At 39.1% G+C, this 21514-nt stretch overlaps 1 protein-coding gene across 1 annotated transcript; it reads right to left on the reverse strand.

Moving 5' to 3' along the window:
- Nucleotides 1-3065: 3065 nt before the first annotated feature.
- Nucleotides 3066-21437, reverse strand: NSUN2 (NOP2/Sun RNA methyltransferase 2). Its single transcript, XM_061449175.1, has 19 exons — nucleotides 21309-21437; nucleotides 21078-21235; nucleotides 20862-20966; nucleotides 20653-20758; nucleotides 19950-20021; nucleotides 17289-17373; nucleotides 16287-16479; nucleotides 15822-15896; nucleotides 14646-14776; nucleotides 11545-11618; nucleotides 9774-9904; nucleotides 9561-9657; nucleotides 8276-8451; nucleotides 7648-7740; nucleotides 7137-7272; nucleotides 5775-5855; nucleotides 5415-5553; nucleotides 4337-4376; nucleotides 3066-3639 (listed from the first exon to the last, which is right to left on the reverse strand). The coding sequence occupies exons 1-19, from the start codon at nucleotides 21420-21422 to the stop codon at nucleotides 3234-3236; spliced, it is 2412 nt and encodes an 803-aa protein (XP_061305159.1). The 5' UTR covers nucleotides 21423-21437; the 3' UTR covers nucleotides 3066-3233.
- Nucleotides 21438-21514: the final 77 nt, after the last annotated feature.

Genomic DNA, 21514 nt, shown 5'->3' on the forward strand with positions numbered 1-21514 from the left:
GTTTACAGGATTGATCCTGGAAAGGCAGCAGGGCAAGACCACGTGCCAAGCTCAGCTCCAGCAGCAACATGGCACGAGCACAGCACTGCTTGCTTTCTGGGGTGGAGTTTTGCCACTGGAAGAAACGCATGCACTGATTTCCCTGTGCTGCAGCCGCAGACAGGGATTGTTCCAGGAACTAACCTGCTTTCTTTCACTGCCAAGGTTAACTCTGAAGTTTTTAGGCAGGAGTTTTTCAAGGGGTCTGTATATATTGAGAAGTCTCATTGGCTTCTAATAGCACTCAGACATTGAAGAGAAAAATAAATCACTTCAGTGGCCCTACACTACTGTATATTGATTTTGCATCAATCTAAAGTATGAAAATTATAACAACCTTCCAAAGCAATTACTACCTTTAGATAAATCCTAAAGAAAAAGCTACAAAGGAATATTGCATGTGGTGTTTTCCTTCCTTTTCATTCTAGGCTTTTCAGTCAACAGATTATCTTCTGAAGGCTCCAGCTGCTTCTTCTAAGGACATCTCTAAGTAGAACATAATCAAACCATTTAAATGCAGGAAACTTTTTCTTGCTCCCCCCTCAATCACATACAGAACCCCCCGCCATCAGTGCAAACATCTAGAGTCCAAAAACCAGCAACGCTAACTACAGGAATCTTTGGACTTTAAATCTTTAATAGGGACTGCTTACGAGGATGGACTTAGTGAACTTTAAACCTAGTGATTTTTAAGACTTTCACATTTTCAAACTTAACTTGATTGCGCATTCTCTTTTGCCTTTCGTTTGCAGCAACCCACATTCAAAACCACCAAAGCAGAGGTTCAGCACCTGACCATCAAAGCTGCAGCAGGACATAGCAGAGACACACAAACAAAACACTCCCTGTTTCATCAGGCTCCCAGCCCAAGAAGCTAGGACAGCATTTTCAGCCACCATGTAGAGCTTTGGCCATTTTCCTTTCTGGCAGTCAAGGCAAGACTAACTGGGACAGAGCAAGTGGTGTAAGCAACCTCAATCTCTGGGTTTTTTTTTGAGATAAGGAGTAAAACTGCTCATCAGCACAAGAAAATTACCCTCCTGGTTTCCTGATGAAATCTCCCACTTGCACTTGACAGGAAAAAAAACAACTCCAAAAAAAAAGCCAGATAATGCAGGACAATGGAACTATTCAAAGGATTTAAAATGATGCAGATGCAGGCTCTTACTCTATGACAAGTCTAAGTTATACCCAATTCCAGCTAGTTTATGATCCAATAAGCTACTTTTCTTTACTGCCCAGATAAAATCTTTCTACTCTTATTTTAGTCTGCCAGTGGTAAGCTCAGTCCATAAAAAAACAAGATTCTTTATTTTCTATAAAGTTCTTAGCTTTTGGTGATTTGTCTGGATTGTCCGTATCGCAAGTATTCTTATCAGCTTGTCATAAACTTGTATCCTTAGCAGAGCCACTGACTGAAACAAAGCTTAAACTGCTGCTGAGGCACATCAGTAGATACAGGCATAATTCAAAAACTAATTCTGGTTTCTTCACATGAGTTTTAACACTTGACCTTCTAGTAATTTATGGAGATTATTACAGCATAAAAAGATTAGATGGATTAAAATCAAGTCATCCTCAGGGTTGAGTACTGCAGACTGTGATGGTGATGAGGATTTAAAAATGATCCTGGTCTTCCACTTCAAATGCCAGAATAAATGCAGTGATGTTTCATGCCTGAAGTTTCAAGTTGCTTTTTTTTTCCTCATACACTTGTCAGAATTAGAAATTGTACTCGGCATATACCTCGATTCAAAAGAAATTTCTCCTATGCTGCTCTTCAGCCTAAGGACCTGCCAAAAAGGCACCTGTCCAATTGTAGCTCCTGATTGAAAGAACAAACTCAGACGTTAGAAAAGTACAAGGGCAAGAACTGATGTTTTATTAACCTATTTTACAGACTCTCAAGAGGAAGCGAGTCCTGTCAATGGGTCTTCACTGCATATCTCATCAGAGGACATGCCATTATTTCACTTTTACATCCCTCCCGTAAGAATACTCCCTCTGATGAAGTAGTTCAAGGGCAAGCATCACAAAGTGCTGTAGCAAGGTACAGCAAATGGATCCGAGCCACATTAGGACGTCACTGGTAAAAATAAACATGGTGAAACTCAGTTTGACAAGCAACACAAATATTTGCATCACCATGTGATTGGCATTGTCCTACAGAAGGACAATGCCTTGTACCTTGGGTCACTTTCCTTTCAGGTCCACTTGATACAAGTATAAAGAGTACTGCTGAAACTAAGCCACAAAGGATGGAATTTATAAGTTTCTGAGGTAGCCACTATTTTTTTCAAAGTCAGATTAGGTAAATTACCCTTCTGCACCTAAACAACCTCTTTTAGACATTTACTATACAACAATATCTATACCTCCACAGGGCTTTTTAAACTGTTATTTCAGCTATAAACACGTATGTTGCAAAATCAGAGATTACTCGCAACTGAAGAAATGATGGAGAAACAGATGACTGCAGCAGATTTGAAGGAAAGTCACAGACTTTTAAAACAGGCACATTTCAAGGTACAAGTCTCAGGTATGCTCAGCATAGCTGAAGATCTAGTAAACAACATTCACTAGCTGTGCCTGTCAAGCAATTTGTCACTCTGAAGAAGGATTTCAAACATCAGTCTCCGGCAAAATGCGTTCTGCATTTTTGTTTCCAGATGCGTGGTTTTGTTAACCAGGTTCTCAGTTATTTATCCTATACATGCATTTTTATGCATACTCACACTGATTCCCTTACCCATTTAAGAACGTGTGTAAGTAGTCATCAGACTGGGTGGTAGATGGAGTAAGCAATATTAAGAGAAAACTGTTGTTCCAGGACTAATGTGTTTTGAATGAAACAGGTGTTTTCTTCTGGAGGAATTCTCGATCAGTTACACAGGTAGTTTGTTTGTACATACCACTATTCCATTTCAAATATGGGCTTTAGCTTTTACTGGCGCATGGTCTGTTGCCAGCAACAGACAGAAACCCACCAGTAATAGAGAGCTTAAAATGGTAAAAAGAAGACACACTTGAAAAGAAATATCTTTATATACAGTATTCGCTTAAAAAATAAAATAGGTGGAACTTTAAAAGAGGAACATCCCATTCCGAATGAAATTTTAAAATACACTTCCATGCTAAAAGCACAAGTCTGGATGTCAGCCTCACAGAAGCTGCCAAGTAACAGAGAAAGAAACCTAATCTTTCACATTACTCCTCTCTGTGTCTTTGCTTTCCTGAATTACATGACTATTGGCATTTTTACCAGATTGACCTAAATCCTCGATTTTATTTTCTACTTCCATAGCACTGTTTTCCACAGGACTGTGGGAAGATTCTTCACCTATTTCTGCTTCCATTTTTGTGACTAAATCATGTTCTTTGTCTTCTACATCCATTCCTTCCTCTGTTTGTGCCAGCCTATGTTGAAGTTCTTCCTCTGCTTTACTTTTCGATTCCTCATCTTTCCTCTTTGCTTTAAACACTTCAACTCCCATCATCCTCAGGTAGTGAAGTCTCTCATTCCTGGGCACAAAGGCACGGAGTGATGTCTTCCCTTGCCAACCACACAGCAGTATAGGGCACTGAAGATCATCAGGTTTCCTATAAACAAGCAGTTACATTCAGTTGACTATGAGAAAGTTAATCTTCAAAACTTAACTTAATAGCCATACCCTGTCTGCACGTACATTAAGTGCACAATCTTTAACACTGAATGCATTTTATAACTAATTACAGAAGACAAGCAAATTTGTCTTAACTTATAATATCTAAACTTAACTTACTTAATATCTAAACAGACACCTGGCTGTTTACAAGCAAGCAAGCAAAACAAATAAGCTCAATGTTATTAAATTTCTGCAACAGGCAAAACAATTTTCTAGCTCTGGTTTCAAACCAATATAAGCAACAGCAAGATGAAAGCCTACATTTTAAAAGTTCTCAAGAGCTTCTAATACTACTTTACAAGAAACAGGAACAACAAAAAAGTTTAGCTTTTTCTATTCCAAATACTGGACTCCACAGGGTAACAACCAACCAAACATGCACACAAATCACATGCAGTGATACTGCGAACCTCTGGCAGAACTACTAGCTCTCCTTTACAAAGCTAAACCGTACAGCTGTTTTAAGAATACACAAGCAAGATAGCTTCTTTCCCTGTTATATTCTTTGTATCCTGTCTGGTGCTACTGTTGGCCTCACAGCCCCTCTATGCCTCCACTTCTGTTTTGGCCGAGTGAAAAATTCTTGTCTAAGTTATAAAACTGCATCAACGGAAAGCAACACATCTACTTACGCAGGGTCTGGGTCGTACTTCAGAACTATACTTCCCATTGCTACAAGGAAAGGGAAGGGGATGGGGGAACAAAACCAAAACAGATGACTTACTTGGTACAATGTTAAAATTACTGCAATTTGAAAATGTTCAAGAAAACAAGTTTTTAGACAGTCACAAAGCACGAGCTGTTAACAGTTATCTATGTCAGTACAGTGAGCTATAGACAGTTATCAGGTTTAATCTTTTTATTTTGTCTTTTTTTCTCCAGACCAAAGTGTTTCTATAATTACAAAAGCAACTGCTAACCCTGCTCCCACACAAACAAAGAAATCAAACTAAAAAAACATGTAGCGGATTACTTTACTCAGTGAACCTAGGAAGCCACTTTCACTTAAGTAAAATGAACATTAAGAGTATACCAGCCCAAACTTTAGAACAATTCTTCCTCCCATTTCATCTCATCAAACACTGAAGTACAAGGACCAGCGATGATTTGGAAATAAACACAAACAAAAGACAGAAAACCAGCCTTCCATTTCTTCAAGCATGCAGCACAAAGGAAATAAAAACTTATTATGACTAGACATTGATCCCCATATTTAAGAAAATAAAAACCTGAATAACTGAATTTGATACAGAAAATCATGATAAACAACTGCAGATGACAAACAGTTCCAGCTGGAGCACTAACACATAAATATCAGTAGCATATATAAAATCTATGGTCATAAGGTATTTTAAATGCTGCCTCACACCACCTTGCCACAGAAGTCACAAGTTTGGTGTCTTCTATTCTCTGGAGTTCATAAACGTTAAAGGCTGAGATCAGAAAGGACTACAGTTTGTAGTAGCACGCTAGGTTTTCATAATGCTTACTTATTTAATTACCAAGTCTATTTAAGATAAATCTAGTCAAAATTTTTAGCAGTTTGTGTGGCAGGATTCTCATAGTCTTTTCTATATATATATAAAATATATATATTATACTACATTATATATAAAAATATATATGTGTGTATATATATGTTACATATATATAAATATATACAATATGTACATACAATACTTTTGTCATAGCACAAATTAGAAGGCTTACCCATGTCTTTGACTTTCTTCTGTGTTTCACTGCTAAATTTACTTAAGAATGGATTTTCCTGGGTTAGCAGAATTTTAACATCTTCTATGCAGACATTTATAATCCTTGCATGAATGAATGGGTACAGAGTATAAATTCCCTGTTTAATAAATAAACGTAATTATTTCAAATTGCAATCTCTACTTTCTGAAGAAAATTGTTAAACAGTATTTTCTTTAGCTAATGTCAGAAAACAATTTTCACATTTTAAACCATACTGAAAATGCTAATTGTCATTAATCTGACAAAGTTAATGCCAGCTGTGCTATAGGCTTTAGGAGAAATGAAAGTATCTCCATTGAAAATACATTCTGAAATTACCTCTTGTGCTAATCTGAACGCACATCCAAACTGTTCCCCATCAGTGTTGCGAGACCAGACTTTTATCCCTGTGTTAATAACCTGCAAATGGCAAAGCCAAAGATTATCATTAAGGAGTACAAATTCTAAATTACCACTCTGAACTTTGCTTTTTCTCAACTGTTTTCACTAAAAGAAGGAATAAAGAATAATTCTGCTGTAATGCTCATTTGCACTGGACACTAAATTAAATTCATGGGAAAATTAATTCAAGGGAAAAAGGAATTCCTGCTATCAAAACACAATTCTCTCTCAACATAAACGTTTTTTACACCTCTTCATGTTTAAATCTGAACACTGTGAAGAAGTGGCAGTCTTAAAATGAGGGCAGAGAACTATTAAGATCTAATTTTAATTTTGAGAAAGAATTTTCTGGGCGATTCTGGGAAGGTCAATCAAGGCAGGATTTTTAAAGTGCACAAGTGCTTAATATTAGGACACGACATCCTTTGCAGTACCCAGAGTCTCACTACCTAACATAACTGACAAAACTTTAAGGAACTGGTGCATTATGTAGCCACTTCCTATATGTTAGGTAAAAGCGTAATTATTTATCCATCTCAAAGATCTTCTGCAAAGATGTAATGAGTATCTTTGAACACCTTCAAGATTTGATTTTACGAGGCCCTGAACTCTCTTACCTAGCTTTGAAGTTAGCTCTGCTTGGGGCAGGAAGGAAGCTGGACTAGATATCCCCATTCTAACTTAGATTATTCAACAAGTTGTCAGACAAATCTTTAGCCTTTGCAAGGCATTTTCTATGGGGAGTCATATAAAAAAAATATATATAATTTTCCCCTCTAATTCACAAAAAATACTTTTTATCCCATTACCATTCAGCTTAATAACTTTCCAAAATGTTCAGTAGTTGAAATTATTTAAACAATGTCCCCATGTAACACAGCCAGCTGATAATTCAGCTGAAGTTAACCATTATTTTTGGTAGGTTTCAAAGCTCTTAATACTTTTATAATTAAGGGGCTCATAAATACAACAGCCTTAATGTGAACTTGTGAAAGTAACTGAAGACCATGCAAAAACGCTGGTATACACACAGCAGTTATAGATTCCCTTCTTCTATTCTTAAGTTCCCTTGCATCTGCCAAAAAACATACCGATTTTAACCTTGGAGAGCGTTATTTACTTCTCAGAGACAACTCCTCATCTCTTGAAGAAAACATACATACAAAAAAAAAAAACAACCCAAACAAGGCCTATCAGAGGGCTAATCTATATAAACAACAAGATCTGCAATAAAGTTCAAGGCGACATTCACTGATGTTTATAATCTCTGTTGTGAAAACATGAAGAGATGAACCATACCTTCATCTTCTCACTGTTGTTCAGAAGCACATTCCTTAGCTCCTTAGAAACCATGTACAGCTGTCTCTTCTTTCCTTCTTGAGTTCGGGTTAGTAAATTCATCTTGGGAAATGATGGGTCCAATGCATAAAACTTCCTGTGGCCATAATACTTGTTTTGATTAACTAAGCAATGAAATTACATACTCAAAATGCATGGCTCAGCCCATTTCCTCAAGCTATCTCTGCAAACACTTAACTCTGGCTCCAGAACTAGACTTTCTAAGATGCATGACATCAGAAAAGACAAGCTGTCACAGACATGAAGATACACTTGAAAATTTCCAGTGCAAACTAGAGTTGGCTATTTTCATATAAGAGTTTTACGTGTTGAAGAGAGGGGCACCTGGTGCAAAGTCAGGGAAAAGTTTTATGTATGACTAGCTGGGCCCATCTTTTGTGATGAAGTGAACTACTGATATTCTTAAACTACTAGAAATCTTACAGCCAAAACAGAAACATTTTTTTCTTACTGGATAGGAAGGAACAATGGATCATCTTCAGGGAGAAACACAAAAGGGTCTTCTTTAAAACCAAACAATTTCATTTTTTTAGATGGTGGTGGTCTGAAAAGAAAATGCCACTGCAGTTTCAATTTTAATAAAAGTAGCCGGTTTAAACTCAGTATATTCAGTTCATTTAGTCAACATTTGTCTTATGGTAACGATAATATACCAAGCAGAATACTGACGTTTTCCTGCGCTTTATTAAGAAAACACTACCCCCAATTTAACTTCCTCATTTTAAGAGGTGAAAGCAACGCTTGAGAACAGAAACCGTAGAAACGGTAAAAAGAAATTTCTGAGGGAGTAATTGTGAAGACAGTAAAGATCTTCCAAAGGTTAACTTCTGAAAGTTGTTGTTTTTTTTTCCTTAACAGAGAAGAAAGGACTAACAGACTTTACAAATGCTAGCAAGAAAAGTAGTTATTTTCCTAACTTGCTGAAATACAAAACAGAGAATGTGGAAATAAAGGACAACTGATCAAATTAATTTATTCTTCTTGATCGACTTCTAAATGAGTCCAGTAACAAAAGAACTATAGAATACTCAGCAATTACGAATCTGTCATAGGACAAATACTGAGACATGGCCTCTTACCCACATACTCCTTCCTTTTTGCTTTGTTCAGTGTCTGAATTCTGCAATTCTTGCTTTTTCTTAGACTCTTCATTTTCATCAGGTGTTAGTTCTTCAGTAATATGTTCAGAACCATTATCTGAATTGGCTGCTGTCACTTCAGCATCTCCTGTTCTTTGTGGTAATTTCTGATGAGCCTATTTCAAATTGCAGTATTTTCAACAAAGCAGAAATAGTGTCTAAGTTGTAGTAAGAGGTACCTATATTCTCTCTTTGCACGTACTTAATGCTTATCAATTTGTATGTAAGGACTTAAACAGATCCATTTAGGGAGTTAATCTGATTACTAAATGAAGATACCATTACAAGTTGCATTTACCTCTAGTACTGATCTGGACAATTTCTTACTAACTGTTTAGGAAACCTATTTTTGTACCATTTACAAAATCGTGTTCAAGCACTCAAAGAGAAGACTATTTTAAGTCAGGATCTCCTGCTTTCCTTCTAGCACTCAAAATGACTCACATATCTTGCTGCTGCACACTTTTTGTAAGAGTGCTACAACATTAAACTTAGAACAGTATAAACTGTTTGGATGATGCTTGCTTCTGAATAAATGCTTCTTCCTTACTGCCACATACACTTGACTCATACAGTGTTCTAATGATGCAAATCAAATAAACAGAAACAGCTAAAAAGGGTACAAACAAGAAGTTTCTCTCAAAGATATCAAACAAATCATGTCAACTTAAAATCCTGTTGACAGGATTTTAAAGACAATTGACAACAAATGGATTAAAGTCAGGTGGCTGAAGCTGCTGCTGCTCCTAACAGGTTTATATCCATTCCCTGGCTGCTGAGCTGCTAGACTAATCTGTTGGTGAATCACTTCTGAGCAACCAGCCCAGAGTAAGATAAACTGAAATCAGAATTTGCTTACAACACAGCAGAAAAAAAGCCTTCAGCAGAAGGACGAAGAAAGTGACAGCTCTAGCTGCTCAACCTGATCTGCTTCTGTAGTTCTTTCAAAACCTTAACTTCGGGTTCAAGTTTTACCTTGCTATTTTACTATGATTTCAAAATCCCATCCCCACCCCCTTTTTTTTAGATTTTTTTTTGTTTTTTTTTTTGTGTTTTTTTTTAGTTCTTACAGGATTTAGGAACTTATTTTTAACTGACAATCTGAACTATGACTGAAAGGCAGATACAAAACAGTTATACTATATTTTCTATCATATAAGCTTTCCAAAAATAATCCAGAAATGTTAGTAAAAGTTAACATTTTAGCTCCTTTAAAAGAAGTTACCTTAGGCTGGCGTTTATTCCAAGGCATTGGTGATTTTTTTATTAACACAGCCACAAAGAAACCTCCTGTGTTCTGATGATGTGGCAATATCCTAAGACTAGAGGAGAAAAAAATGTTGCAATGCATTCATCATCAGCATTCAGGCTTTCACAGTACTAGAAGCATCACATTTATATTTACTTTCAGGGTAAAATCTACTCTTGGAAAACTTACCAACGCTCTAGATTCATTGCTTTCAGCTTCTCTTCATCTTTTACAGGAAACATAGTGGGACGTATTTGTGTTTGTCTATTTGAAGGCACATCTTTCCACTCTTCAAGCCACTGTCCATCTTTCAGCATTACCTTCAAAGGAGTAAATATAAATACTGTGAAGAATATGCATCACCATTTTACAAGTTTTAATTAAAATACATTCAAACCAAGGTTCAGATGCTAAAAAAGGCAAGTTATTTTCTGGTATAGTAAATCAAGTTCTTCAAAGTGTATTGTTTCTTTGTGCACTGTATGTGTACATGAGATTCTTGCCAGCTGTACCTCTTAGCTTCTTGTATGCTTCAAAAAGTGTGTAGTCAAGTACAGACTTGTGCAGAATAAAATCCAGTGATCTCTGGTAACTTGCTACAACATACAGACTGCCAAAATCCAAAGGAAGAGTAGTGGTAGAATACGTAAGAAGATTAGTAAGGCATCAAATTTAAGATACACTACTTTTCTGATATAAGACTGGCTGTGAAACATTCTGCTATAGGCAGCTTCTGTGCAATATACCAAGAGGATACTGCAGCATAAGGGTTTACAAACAAGGAATCCCAATTTCATTACATAAGAAAGATCCAAGAATGCAAGACAACAGCTTGGTAAGCATGGACCCCTGCCATAACACATATAGGTCATGATAAAGATGTTTTCAAGGGAAGTTACTGAAGAACCATAAATTTTGTAGTGCCTGTATTTTCAGCCAGGATTCAGAACTTAGACTGTAACTGCAGTCTAAGATTAATTACATAATACAGTATTATAGGGAACAAGATATACTCTTAGGGATCTTTATATATATATATATATATATTGTACCTCTATGCAGTAAAAATATAGTAAAATTAAAATCATAAGCCAGTTATGCATTTTACATTTATCCTTCAGTTACAAGCATGAAATTTAATTTTTCAGAACTTTCAGAAGAAAGAAACCAGCTGGTTTCTAGGCTGAATTTCCAATGGCAGAACATAAATCTTTATTCCATGCATCTTGTGGACAGGCATAAACCTGCAAACTACCATTGCAAGAGACTACTGAAATGGTGAGAGAAGACAGAGCCACCAATGGGGTCACTAAGGCACTCGCTCATAATCAGTTCATCAGAGCTTCTTTTCCTACTGCCAGGAAGAACTTCTACTCTTCTGGATTATACTCTTATCACGAAGCTGAAGCAGCTCTGGGGGGTTTTGCTCCTCCCTGCTAGTCTGTTTCCAGAACCAAAACCACGGAAGTTGTGGAACAGAATATATAATTCCACTAATATTCTAGGATTGCTCGCAGCACTGCAGATTTTATTGCTGACTTCCAGAAAGGGTTTAACAGCTTTTACTTCCAAATAACTCAAATGGACCAGCTCAAGAACTGTAAAATCTAACACTCACAGGCCGTACAGGCAGGAGGGGTAACTTGAAAGTGGCTGAAATTATGTTGCCACCTACAGGCCACATGCGCACGTTAGAAAAGGGAATTCTGTAAAATACAAGAGACAGCAAAGAAAGCTAGAGGAAAAAGATGACAGCAGATGAGGAAGTAAGAACTTACCATTAGAAAGGTTTTTAGCCCTCTCCCCTACAATGCTATATTGTCTAAACCTCTAAACAGCAAATCACTACTATTACTTCAGCTCAATCTTATGTTTTGAAATGTTAAATAAACTTCAATATCTCCCTAACTTAACACTCGACCACAGACCAAGAACTTCACAGAAGCATGAAGTGCAGTACCTTCCATTTTGTAACTCCTGGCATCCTCTTCAAACCTGGTAACTCAGAAGAGACATCGGCAAGTTCTAAGGCACCTGAAATCAAGAATATACACGTTCTTTAAAACAGATTTGAGAGTTGTATTCCTAATTAACTTTTACAAAGATAGTTTTCTGTCAAGTTTAAAGACCATTTTAAGACCATTGCTTTTTAAAATTTTCAAGGAACAAAATATTACAAAAGCACTGCGATGTAAATGAACTAGATGGCAAGAACTGTTCGTAATAACTCCGTATGTTTGCAACCTATAAATTAACCAAAACATAATGGTAAGATATTTTTTGCAGCAGCTGCATAGAGTAATACTGTACAACCCATATCATAAACGTCAGTGTTCCAGGCAATGCAGTCATAGAAGTTTTTATCCTCACTTACTCAGTATTTCTCAGAAAGGTACTCTTTTGGGATGACTAAGCCTTTTAAAATGCTTGACAGATTCTCATTTTATGGACTTAAAATCTTAATTTATTCTAGTGTGAGAGGAAAAAGAATTTTTTTTTTTTTTTAATGGAAAGGAAAATTTCAAACTGTAACAGAAAAGTACATGGAGGTGCTTAAACAGTTCCACAGGAGCGCCATGAAGATGATCAGAGAGCTGGTGCACCTCTCCCATAAAGACAGGCTGAGAGAGCTAGGGTTGCACAGCCTGGATAAGGCTCAAGGGAGACCTTATAGCAGCCTTCCAGTACCTAAAAAGGGGCTACAAGGAAGCCGGATAGGGACTTTCTACAAGGGTGTGTAGGGATAGGACAAAGGGCAATGGCTTTAAGTTGAAAGAAGGTAGATTTATATTAGATATTAAGGAAGAAGTTCTTTACTGCGAGGGTGGCGAGGCACTGGCACATGTTGCCCAGAGAAGTTGTGCCTGCCTCATCTCTGTCAGTGTTCAAGGCCAGGTTGGATGGGGCTTTGAGCAACCTGGTCTAGTGGAAGGTGTCCCTGCCCATGGCAGGGGGGCTGGAACTGGATGATCTTTAAAGTCCCTTCCAAACCAAACCATCCTATGATTCTATGACAAAAGGTGATGTGCCTACAATACATAATGCTACAAATAACATATAAATAGTCATGCTACAAATACATATAAAATAAATACATCTACAAATGACATCAACAGAGTATAACTTCCTCTACTGAATAAGAACTTAAAGCTGTCCCAACTCCAGAAAGAATGGTATAAAAACTTACTGTTTAAATAGGTGATCTCTCTAAAGAAGAATAACCTGAAAATTTCTTTTTTGTGATTCTGAATTCTAACAGCTAGGTAGGCTTTTCCTCATGTTGTACACAATTTAACAACCTGTTCTAAATGACTAACCATTTACTCTTACAGTAACACTTTAAGCAGGTCTTAAATAAATGACTGATACATGAATTTATGGATGAACTCCAAAAAGACATTTCAGATCTGATTAAACCTGTCCTTTAAATATTCCTGCCTACCTACAGCATGACTTCAACTGATACCTCAAGACTACATCAGACTGAGCAGGCACTAAATAGTTTGTCAGAAATACCACAATTCTCAGTAGAGAAACATGGTACAAAAGTGCCTTTTTCTTACTCCAGGCCTAAGGGGAAAGCAATCTCTGATCTGCTCTACAAGTAGCCATGTAACACAGTGCTAGGATTAACTTTACACCCAAGAACCAACAAATCTTCTAGACTGACCTGAGCAAATACTTGAGGTTCAATGCCCCCTGCAGACTACTGTGTTACTTTATCCTTCTTTTGCTACATCTACATTGAAGCCCCAAGGATAACATTCACTCACTGGGACACACCATAGCCTCCAAGTAAGCTTCAGAACACCTCCACTGGGCACACACAAGATCCAAATGCCATAATAGCCAGTCAAGAGCCTTATTTTCAAGTACTGAATTTGCCCAAGATGCTGCAATTGTTGGCCTCATTAACATCCATACTGCTCTATGCTCCTACACAAATTAGTCCTTACTGCTTTCCAATAACCTTTTAACTTAACTCTGGTGTACTACAGCCTTCAATAAGCCAAGCATACTATAATTTACATGAAACATGTCTACGTCGTATAACACGTTGTTCTCCCACTCATCTACCAAAGAAATTACCTCTAAATAAAAATGTCCTTTGACTGGAAATTGAATAGTCAGTTCTTACTTATCTCCAGGCATTTTAGCTAAACTGCTTTTCTGAGACAATGAAATTTCACACGTAATTGGTGGCCAGAACAGTGACTGGAACAAAGAAAACATTACATAAAAAAGACTAGTCTACTTCCAGAACCAGCTCAGCTCCAGAGGCACTACGACTGCTTCTGCTCTGTACAAGGCTCAACTTAGTCCGTGGAACTTTTAATGTGAAATCCAATTAGATATCTCCAAACTTCAGGTTACTGACTCGGAAAAAAGTGTCCATCCGCTCAAGACCAGAAATCTGAGCTACTAAACCCTACCATCACAAACTGGTGCAGCGCTGCTTCCCAGCTCATCTTAATTTTTCTACCTCTTGTTACTTCAGATGATAAAGACCTAACAGCAACTTAAGCAAGCCTTCAAAAACAAGTCAAAAGTGTAAAAAAACCCCGTAAGCTTAAAGACTTTAAAAGTCCAAGTCTGCCAAACTGTGGGTCAAAGGATGCTAAAGGTATCAGTGACCTCCACCTGCTGATGCACAGTAACATTCCTCTACCTGCTTAAGTGTACTCTGGGCTTTTTACTCCTGTAACATACAGCACTAGTGTCCCACACCATGTTTTCCAAAGGAAATATGAATATCAGACATGGAATCCAAACAGTGGAATCAGTTAGCAGAAGCCAGATAACACAGACCAAATTCCACTGATCTGTAGAAGTCTTTTGTGTATTATTAACACAACTTGTTCAGGTTTTATATTTGCATCCGATTTAGGCCAATTTAAGATGACTGCTCATATCAACACTGGTAAAATCCTACAGCTACCAAAAAATTGCTGCAGTTTTGCATAGTAGGAGCATGTTATCTACACTAAGCTTATTACTAGTTTCATACACATACTGTGTTTTGAGCTCAGGAAAAGATTTCCCCATCTTGGGAATTCTCACCTTGGCTCTTTTCCAGCAGAGATGCAATCACAGCTTCATTTTCAATGGGGTTCAACGAACACGTGGAATACACCATTCTCCCACCTTCTGCCAGCTGTTCAACACCACGGGTTGCAATTCTTAACTGCAATCTAACAGAACACTCTTGATGTAGCCAGGTATCATTCAGGAACCAGAAATATTTGTCATCAAGTTTCTTACATGTGAAGCTATACCGCAGGCACATAATGCTCCATGGGCTAAACAGCCTATACTGCAGACACACTCACATCTATTAAAACAGCAATTAGGTCAAACATTAACAGTACTGCATGATAACTTCTAACATAACATTCTGTATGTTGTTCTTTCTAGTGTCCCATTAGGTTTATTATAAAGTACTCCATACTAGAAAAATAACACCCCAAAACCTGGCTCTCCTTCTCAGAAATCTACAGTCAAAATGAGAAGCAATCTATTACAAATATTATAGACAACACAGCTTAGCTAGTATTGGCTTTCTGAGAAAAGTATCACTGAGCCAGATGATGAACTTATAACCTACTTGCATACTGACAACTAAAACAGAACCTGCAATTATGAGTTATCTAGCAGTAACACCACAGGTCAGCTGAGTCACAGTAACCGAGAGCATTCCCAGCTTGTTACAAAGGCACAGTAAAATGTTCTAAGCTTCTCCATCTGTGTTTAAATTACTGCTTTTTACCATGTGCCTGCACTAGGCTAAGTACTCATTCACCATCATTTAACATAAATAAGTCTCAGGTAACTGAAACCGTGTATGCATCATCTCTAATATTCTTAAGACTTTAAAACGTTTCTATTAAATCTTACAAGTTGCTGTATTTTCCAACAGTATTTTACCTGCCTAAACACTAAGAATCCCAACCAAATTATTTGTTCTCTCTTTCATTAGCTACCTTGTCTAAATGAACTCAATGAATGTTAGTATGTCAGATATGCTTAAGAAAACAAGCAATTTAGATTCACAGACTACACTCCTCTTATCTGAAACACTACACTTTCTCTGAATGGTACATCAGCTCTTGATCTGAGAGAAAAGTGACTCTTCTCAGTCTCTGCTTTGTTATATATTAACATATGAATGCATGCAGATGTTATCAGGAAAAGGAGCAGAGAGAAATGAAAGTGCAGATGTGTAATAAGCATTTTTACCCATGGAGCTGCAAACTGTTTTGTGTCGTCCACTTCTTCCATACATCAATGTTTTTCCTCATAGTTCCATCTCCACTGTAACAGAGGTCAAACAGATTTGTATTATTTGTGGGTGAAACTTATTTCGTATCAAAGTCATTTATAGCAGCAAAGTATTAACAATCCCTCTCCCACATTAATGAGTCCTCCTATGTCATATTGTTTGCTTCAATGCTATCTTTGTATTTCAGAATCCTGAGCCCAAGTTCAAAATTGGTCCAAACTTAAGTACCCCTTAGAATGAAAAACATTCACCTTGATTTGGTATCTTCTTACCCAAGAATTTTAAGGCATTCACCTGCTTTGGAAGTTACTATAAATCACAACTCACTTAAGAACTCAAAAAGCATAACTCAGTAAGACAAAAATTGTAACACTGCATTTAGTGCACTAAAATCTGCACACTGAAAATTGCATGCAAGATACCTGCAGGGGACGTCACATAAAATCCTGTCATAGAAGAGGACCTCTTTTCTTCCATCAACATCTATTTGTAGATTAGGAATGCTGGAGGCATCATGATTTACCACCATGATGCATGGACTGTTTAACCTCTTAGCCTGATGAACCAGCAAATAGCAGCGCTTGTTGTCGACATCATTAGCAATTACAAAACCCTCTGGAAAAAAAAAAATATTAGGAAGATGCTTTACTACTCAACAGCTAAGTAATTTTACATAGTTTACTGCTTTATCTTCAAAGTTGTGTAAGCCTTTCACTAAACATTTTTACTTAAAAGACTACTTACGAAGACAGGACCCCTTACTGAACATAAAATAACATGAAGTATGCTGAGGTTTAACTGATGTGTCAAATACAGTCTCAATAGTTCTAGCTTCCATGCAGCAACAATAAGTAACTTCTCAAAGTAAAACCTCTGTAACAGAAAGAACCTCCACTGCCATTGAACACAATCTCTGTACATCAGATATCCAGAAGAATCCAGAAAGAATCCACTCCCCCCAACTTCACAATTTCCATGGGCAGTATTTTCTGTGAGCATCTAACTGAAAGTAAAGATTCTGAAGCTTAAAAAGAAATAAACAAGATAAATATAATGACCATTCTAAGGCTAAAGCTCCTCAATCCAGTGTTTGCAGGATACAACTGTAACACAAGGGTTTATGGGCCACCACCTACTAGGTAAACCTGATATATATAAAAAAATTAAGTGCTAATCAGATCTACTGTAGTCTGAACTGTGAAGATATCTACCTGTATCTATATGTAATCTATCTCTCTCCTCTAGCCAAGGAAGCCCACAAAGTTTCAAAGCAAAGATGGGGGTATCTTGTATCATTCCAACACACTGGGGGTTCAAAAGGTAGTTAAAGGCAGTTACTTAACTGTGATAATTATAACAATCTTTTACAAGAAAAAGCAAAAATTCAAAGTCACAAAAGTTTTTGGTAGTTTTTCCAGACTTACTGGGAAAAGGATCATTCATGTCTGCATGTAGCATTTCAATCAGTTGGGCAGTCTTAGATCCAGGTGCAGCACACATATCTAGAATCTACAAACAGTAGAAAATTAAATAACAAGTCCTACCTTTACATGGTTTTTAAGTCTGAGAAATTTACTATGTGCTCCTGTTGAAACTAAATATTCTTGCATACAGTTGCAGAATTGTAATTGTTCTGAAGACCAATTTACAAAAACATAAAGTTCTGGTTTTTGTACGCTTTATCTCTGAGGGTCTAATATGTAAAAAGGACTTTAGTTTCTATGGAACAAATGCACGAGCTGAAAAAGAAAGATGTGGAAGAGAAATATGAATGTAGATGGGGGATATGGTCTTTTTATCATCTCAATTTCAGCTGAACTGGAACTTTACATACACACGCACATTAAAAGCAAAGTTACGCTAAAGAACAAGTAGTATTTTTCTTTAACTATCAGTAAATTAATCAGCCCAGTTAATTATACAGATTTCATAAAAATTAAGTTCTATCTCTCCCCACCCATTTGCATTTTAATGCCAAAAAAATCAGGGCAGTATAAACCGCTTCTTTCTAATATCCTTGAAGAAGCACTTGGAAATTACCTGAACTGTCCTCAGCAACAGCACAGAACAGCACAGCTACCAACACCTGATTTCTAGCATTATTTCTCACTCCTGGCTCATCACAAACTTGGCTTGTGGTGGAGTCATTCGTACAGTCACTTTCACAGCAAACCATCTGACAGCTAACACTGCCTTCTTAAGTAAGGAAGCTTACAGTCTTCTTGCATAGTTACATAAACATACAAATATCTTAGGACCTTTAGCACAAGAAATGTTAGCTGAAATTGTACAACAGTATAAAAGACAGGGATGGATCTGATACAGTTCCCATACAAGCTCTTGTCATGAACAAGACTAACCTGGATGACAGATCCCAGGGAGATGCAAAGAGCATTTATGGAGAGCTTCAAGGACCATGTGATAAGCACTGCTTAATGCATCATGAAACACACTCAGTAAGACACTGTCATGCCTGCCATTTAAAGTAACAGTTGTAACACTGACAGTTTCCACTTTTGCAGATAATGCACAAAAAAAACCAAGAATGCCTTCTCCTGGAAGGCATGCTAAGGCACATGAAAAACAAGGTGCTTGGTGACAACCAGCATGGCTTCACTAAGGGGAAATCCTGCCTGACCAATTTGGTGGCCTACAGAACTGATGGATGGGGTAGAGCAGCTGATGTCATCTATCTGGACTTGTGTAAAGCGTTCAACACTGTCCCACTGGACATCCTTGTCCCTAAATTGGAAAGACATCAACTTGAGAGGTGAACCACTCAGTGGGTAAGAACTGGCTGGATGGCCGCACACAAAGAGCTGTGGTCAACGGCTCAATGTCCGGCTGGAGACCAGTAACGAGTGGTGTCCCTCAGGGATTGGTGTTGGGACCGATCTTGTTCAACATCTTTGTCGCTGACATGGACAGTGGGATTGAGTGCGCCCTCAGCAAGTTTGCCGATGACACCAAGCTGTGTGGTTCGGCTGATACCCTGGAGGGAAGGAATGCCACTCAGAGGGACCTTGACACGCTTGTGAGGTGGGCTGATGCCAACCTCATGAAGTTTAACCATGACAAGTGCAAGGTCCTACACCTGGGTCAGAGCAATCCCAGGCATGGCTATAGGTTGGGCAGAGAAGAGATTCAGAGCAGCCCTGCGGAGAAGGACTTGGGGGTGTTGGTTGATGAGAAAATAAACATGAGCCAGCTTCAGTGTGCACTCGCAGACCAGAAAGCCAACCGTATCCTGGGCTGCATCAAAAGGAGCGTGACCAGCAGGTCGAAGGAGGTGACCCTGCCCCTCTACTCTGGTCTTGTGAGAATTCACTTGGGAGTATTGTGTGCAGTTCTGGTGTCCTCAACATAAAAAGGACATGGAACTGTTGGAACACGTCCACAGGAGGACCATGAGGATGATCAGGGGACTGGAACACCTCCCGTATGAAGACAGGCTGAGGAAGTTGGGGCTGTTCAGCCTGGAGAAGAGAAGGCTGCGTGGAGACCTCATAGCAGCCTTCCAGTACCTGAAGGGGGCCTATAAGGATGCTGGGGATGAACTCTTCATTAGGGACTGTAGTGACAGGACAAGGGGTAATGGGTTTAATCTTAAACAGGAGAAGTTTAGATTGGATATAAGGCAGAAGTTCTTTCCTGTAAGGGTGGTGAGGCACTGGAATGGGTTGCCCAGGAAAGTTGTGAATGCTCCATCCCTGGTGGTGTTCAAGGCCATGTTGGATAGAGCCTTGGGTGGCATGGTTCAGTGTGAGGTGTCCCTGCCTATGGCAGGGGGGGGATGGAACTAGATGATCTTAAGGCCCTTTCCAACCCTAACTATTCTATAATTCTATGAAGAATAAGCAAGTGTAAACATGCTTCAAAATTGTCCAGCAAGCTGATTGTGAGGGAAAACGAAATTGTGAAAAACAGATTAAAAATTAACACAACCACAGAGTGGTTTCACGGACATCAAGCTGATTCTTCCATAACAGAATTCTGTACCAGCCTTGATACTGCTCTTGTAATTTGTAGTGTAATCAAACTATCTGCTAGGAAAAAATCCAGTACACAGTATATTCTAGAGTTACCTTATGATGAGGGTTAACATTAAGCAGCAGAGGTGGGATCATACTAACAGCCTCCTGTCGACTGATATTTCCCTTGAAAGGAACAAAAGAACAAAAATAAAGATCAGCACCCCCTCCTTTTTATTGCACAAGAGAGCACATTTCCCTTGCACTACCTTTTTTAATCTCTATAAAATAAAACAATCTAAACCACACTATTATAAATTCAGGATTGAAATTTGGTAGCAGGTAACAACAAAAATCAACATTTTTCATCCAACTGAAATCTCTGGTAATTGCACATTTGTTCTAATTTTGTTAAACCTATAGATATAATTTCTGCTCAGAAGAGATGAGAAACTGGATTCAAGCAAGTGAGAAACATGCATTACTAAAGGTAAGTGTTGTTACGTATGCACACACGCTTTTTACAGAATTTAAACACCTATTTTCTAAGAGCAACTCATTATTTCACAGGGACTCATTTTCACATTCTCAAGCAAAAAACAAATGCAATTAGCACAGGAGAAACATTTGTAACTGCAGTTTTGCAGCAGTGGTAGGATGAATCACTGTCAACACCAACACTAAATCGAGATTCTTCTGAGCTACTCAGCTGCTGAGAGAAAAGGTGCGGTCTCAATGTCTCATAACACAGTTAAACAAAACACGGCTCGGGATTTGCAAGAGAAAAGAAACAAATCAAGGTGTATCTAGGACTTACACATTCTGTCTCGCTAACCAGAAACTGATGAAACTTCTCCAGCTGTGGTGACTTGCGCAAGATTTTTCTGCTCAGGTTGGTGTGCCAGGCTAGCTCTTCTGGATACCTGGGGCAAAGAGGCAGAAGAAGAGCAAAGGCAAATGAAACCAATTCATGAGGCTGGATGCCGGGACTGCACAGGATGCCTGTTTGACTTGCACCTCGCTCACCAGCTCAGTGCCTGCGGCATTTCGACTTTCTGGCCATCCACTTCCAGGTCCTCCAGCTCCTTGAAGTACTTTTCCTTTAAGCAGTGGAGAATCTCTCTGGCGTGGCTGCACAGGAGGGAGGCACATAGGATGAGGCAGGATGGGGACCCGCCTTCCCCAGGCGGCAGGTAAAACCGGAGGGTACCTCCGAGCCCGGGGCCCCCTGCCAGCCCCTACCTGCGGTAGCCGGTGATGCGCAGCGTGGCGGGCAGCGGCTCCCTCAGCGCCGCCATGAAGTCTCCCCACTCTCCGTCGGGCACGATGCCCAGCTCCCGGTAGTACCGCTCGAACAGCTCATTCTCCTTCACGATCTCGGGGTAGCCGCCGGCCCAGCCCTGAAACACGCCGGCACCGTCAGCCCGGCGGCGATGCCGCTGCCCTCCCCGCCCGGCCCGGCCTGGCTCTCACCGCCTGGTCCCCGCCGCCGCCACCGCCGCCGCTGTCACCGCCTCGCTCCTGCCGCTGCCGCTGCTGCTGCTGCTGCTGCTGCTGCCGCCTGCGGTCGCGCGCGCGGCGGCCCATGGCGGCCAGGCGCCGCACGAGCCCCGCTACGCGCCCAGCCGTCGGTGCGGCCTCTCCCGCCCCTCACGAGCAGAGGGGCCGCAGGCACACAC

This window comes from Pezoporus flaviventris, unplaced genomic scaffold (genome assembly GCF_033815535.1).
Source record: "Pezoporus flaviventris isolate CSIRO_AGI_PZ_B2104156 unplaced genomic scaffold, CSIRO_AGI_Pfla_v1 ptg000007l, whole genome shotgun sequence".
NCBI lineage: Eukaryota > Metazoa > Chordata > Aves > Psittaciformes > Psittacidae > Pezoporus > Pezoporus flaviventris.

Coding starts and splice junctions, on each gene's coding strand:
- NSUN2 (XM_061449175.1), bottom strand. CDS start 21,422: ATGGGCCGCCGCGCGCGCGACCGCAGGCGGCAGCAGCAGCAGCAGCAG. Junction 20,759..20,861: donor ATGCCGCAGGCACTGAGCTG/GTGAGCGAGGTG, acceptor TCTTTGCCCCAG/GTATCCAGAAGAGCTAGCCT. Junction 17,374..19,949: donor ATGTTAACCCTCATCATAAG/GTAACTCTAGAA, acceptor TACTGTTTGTAG/ATTCTAGATATGTGTGCTGC.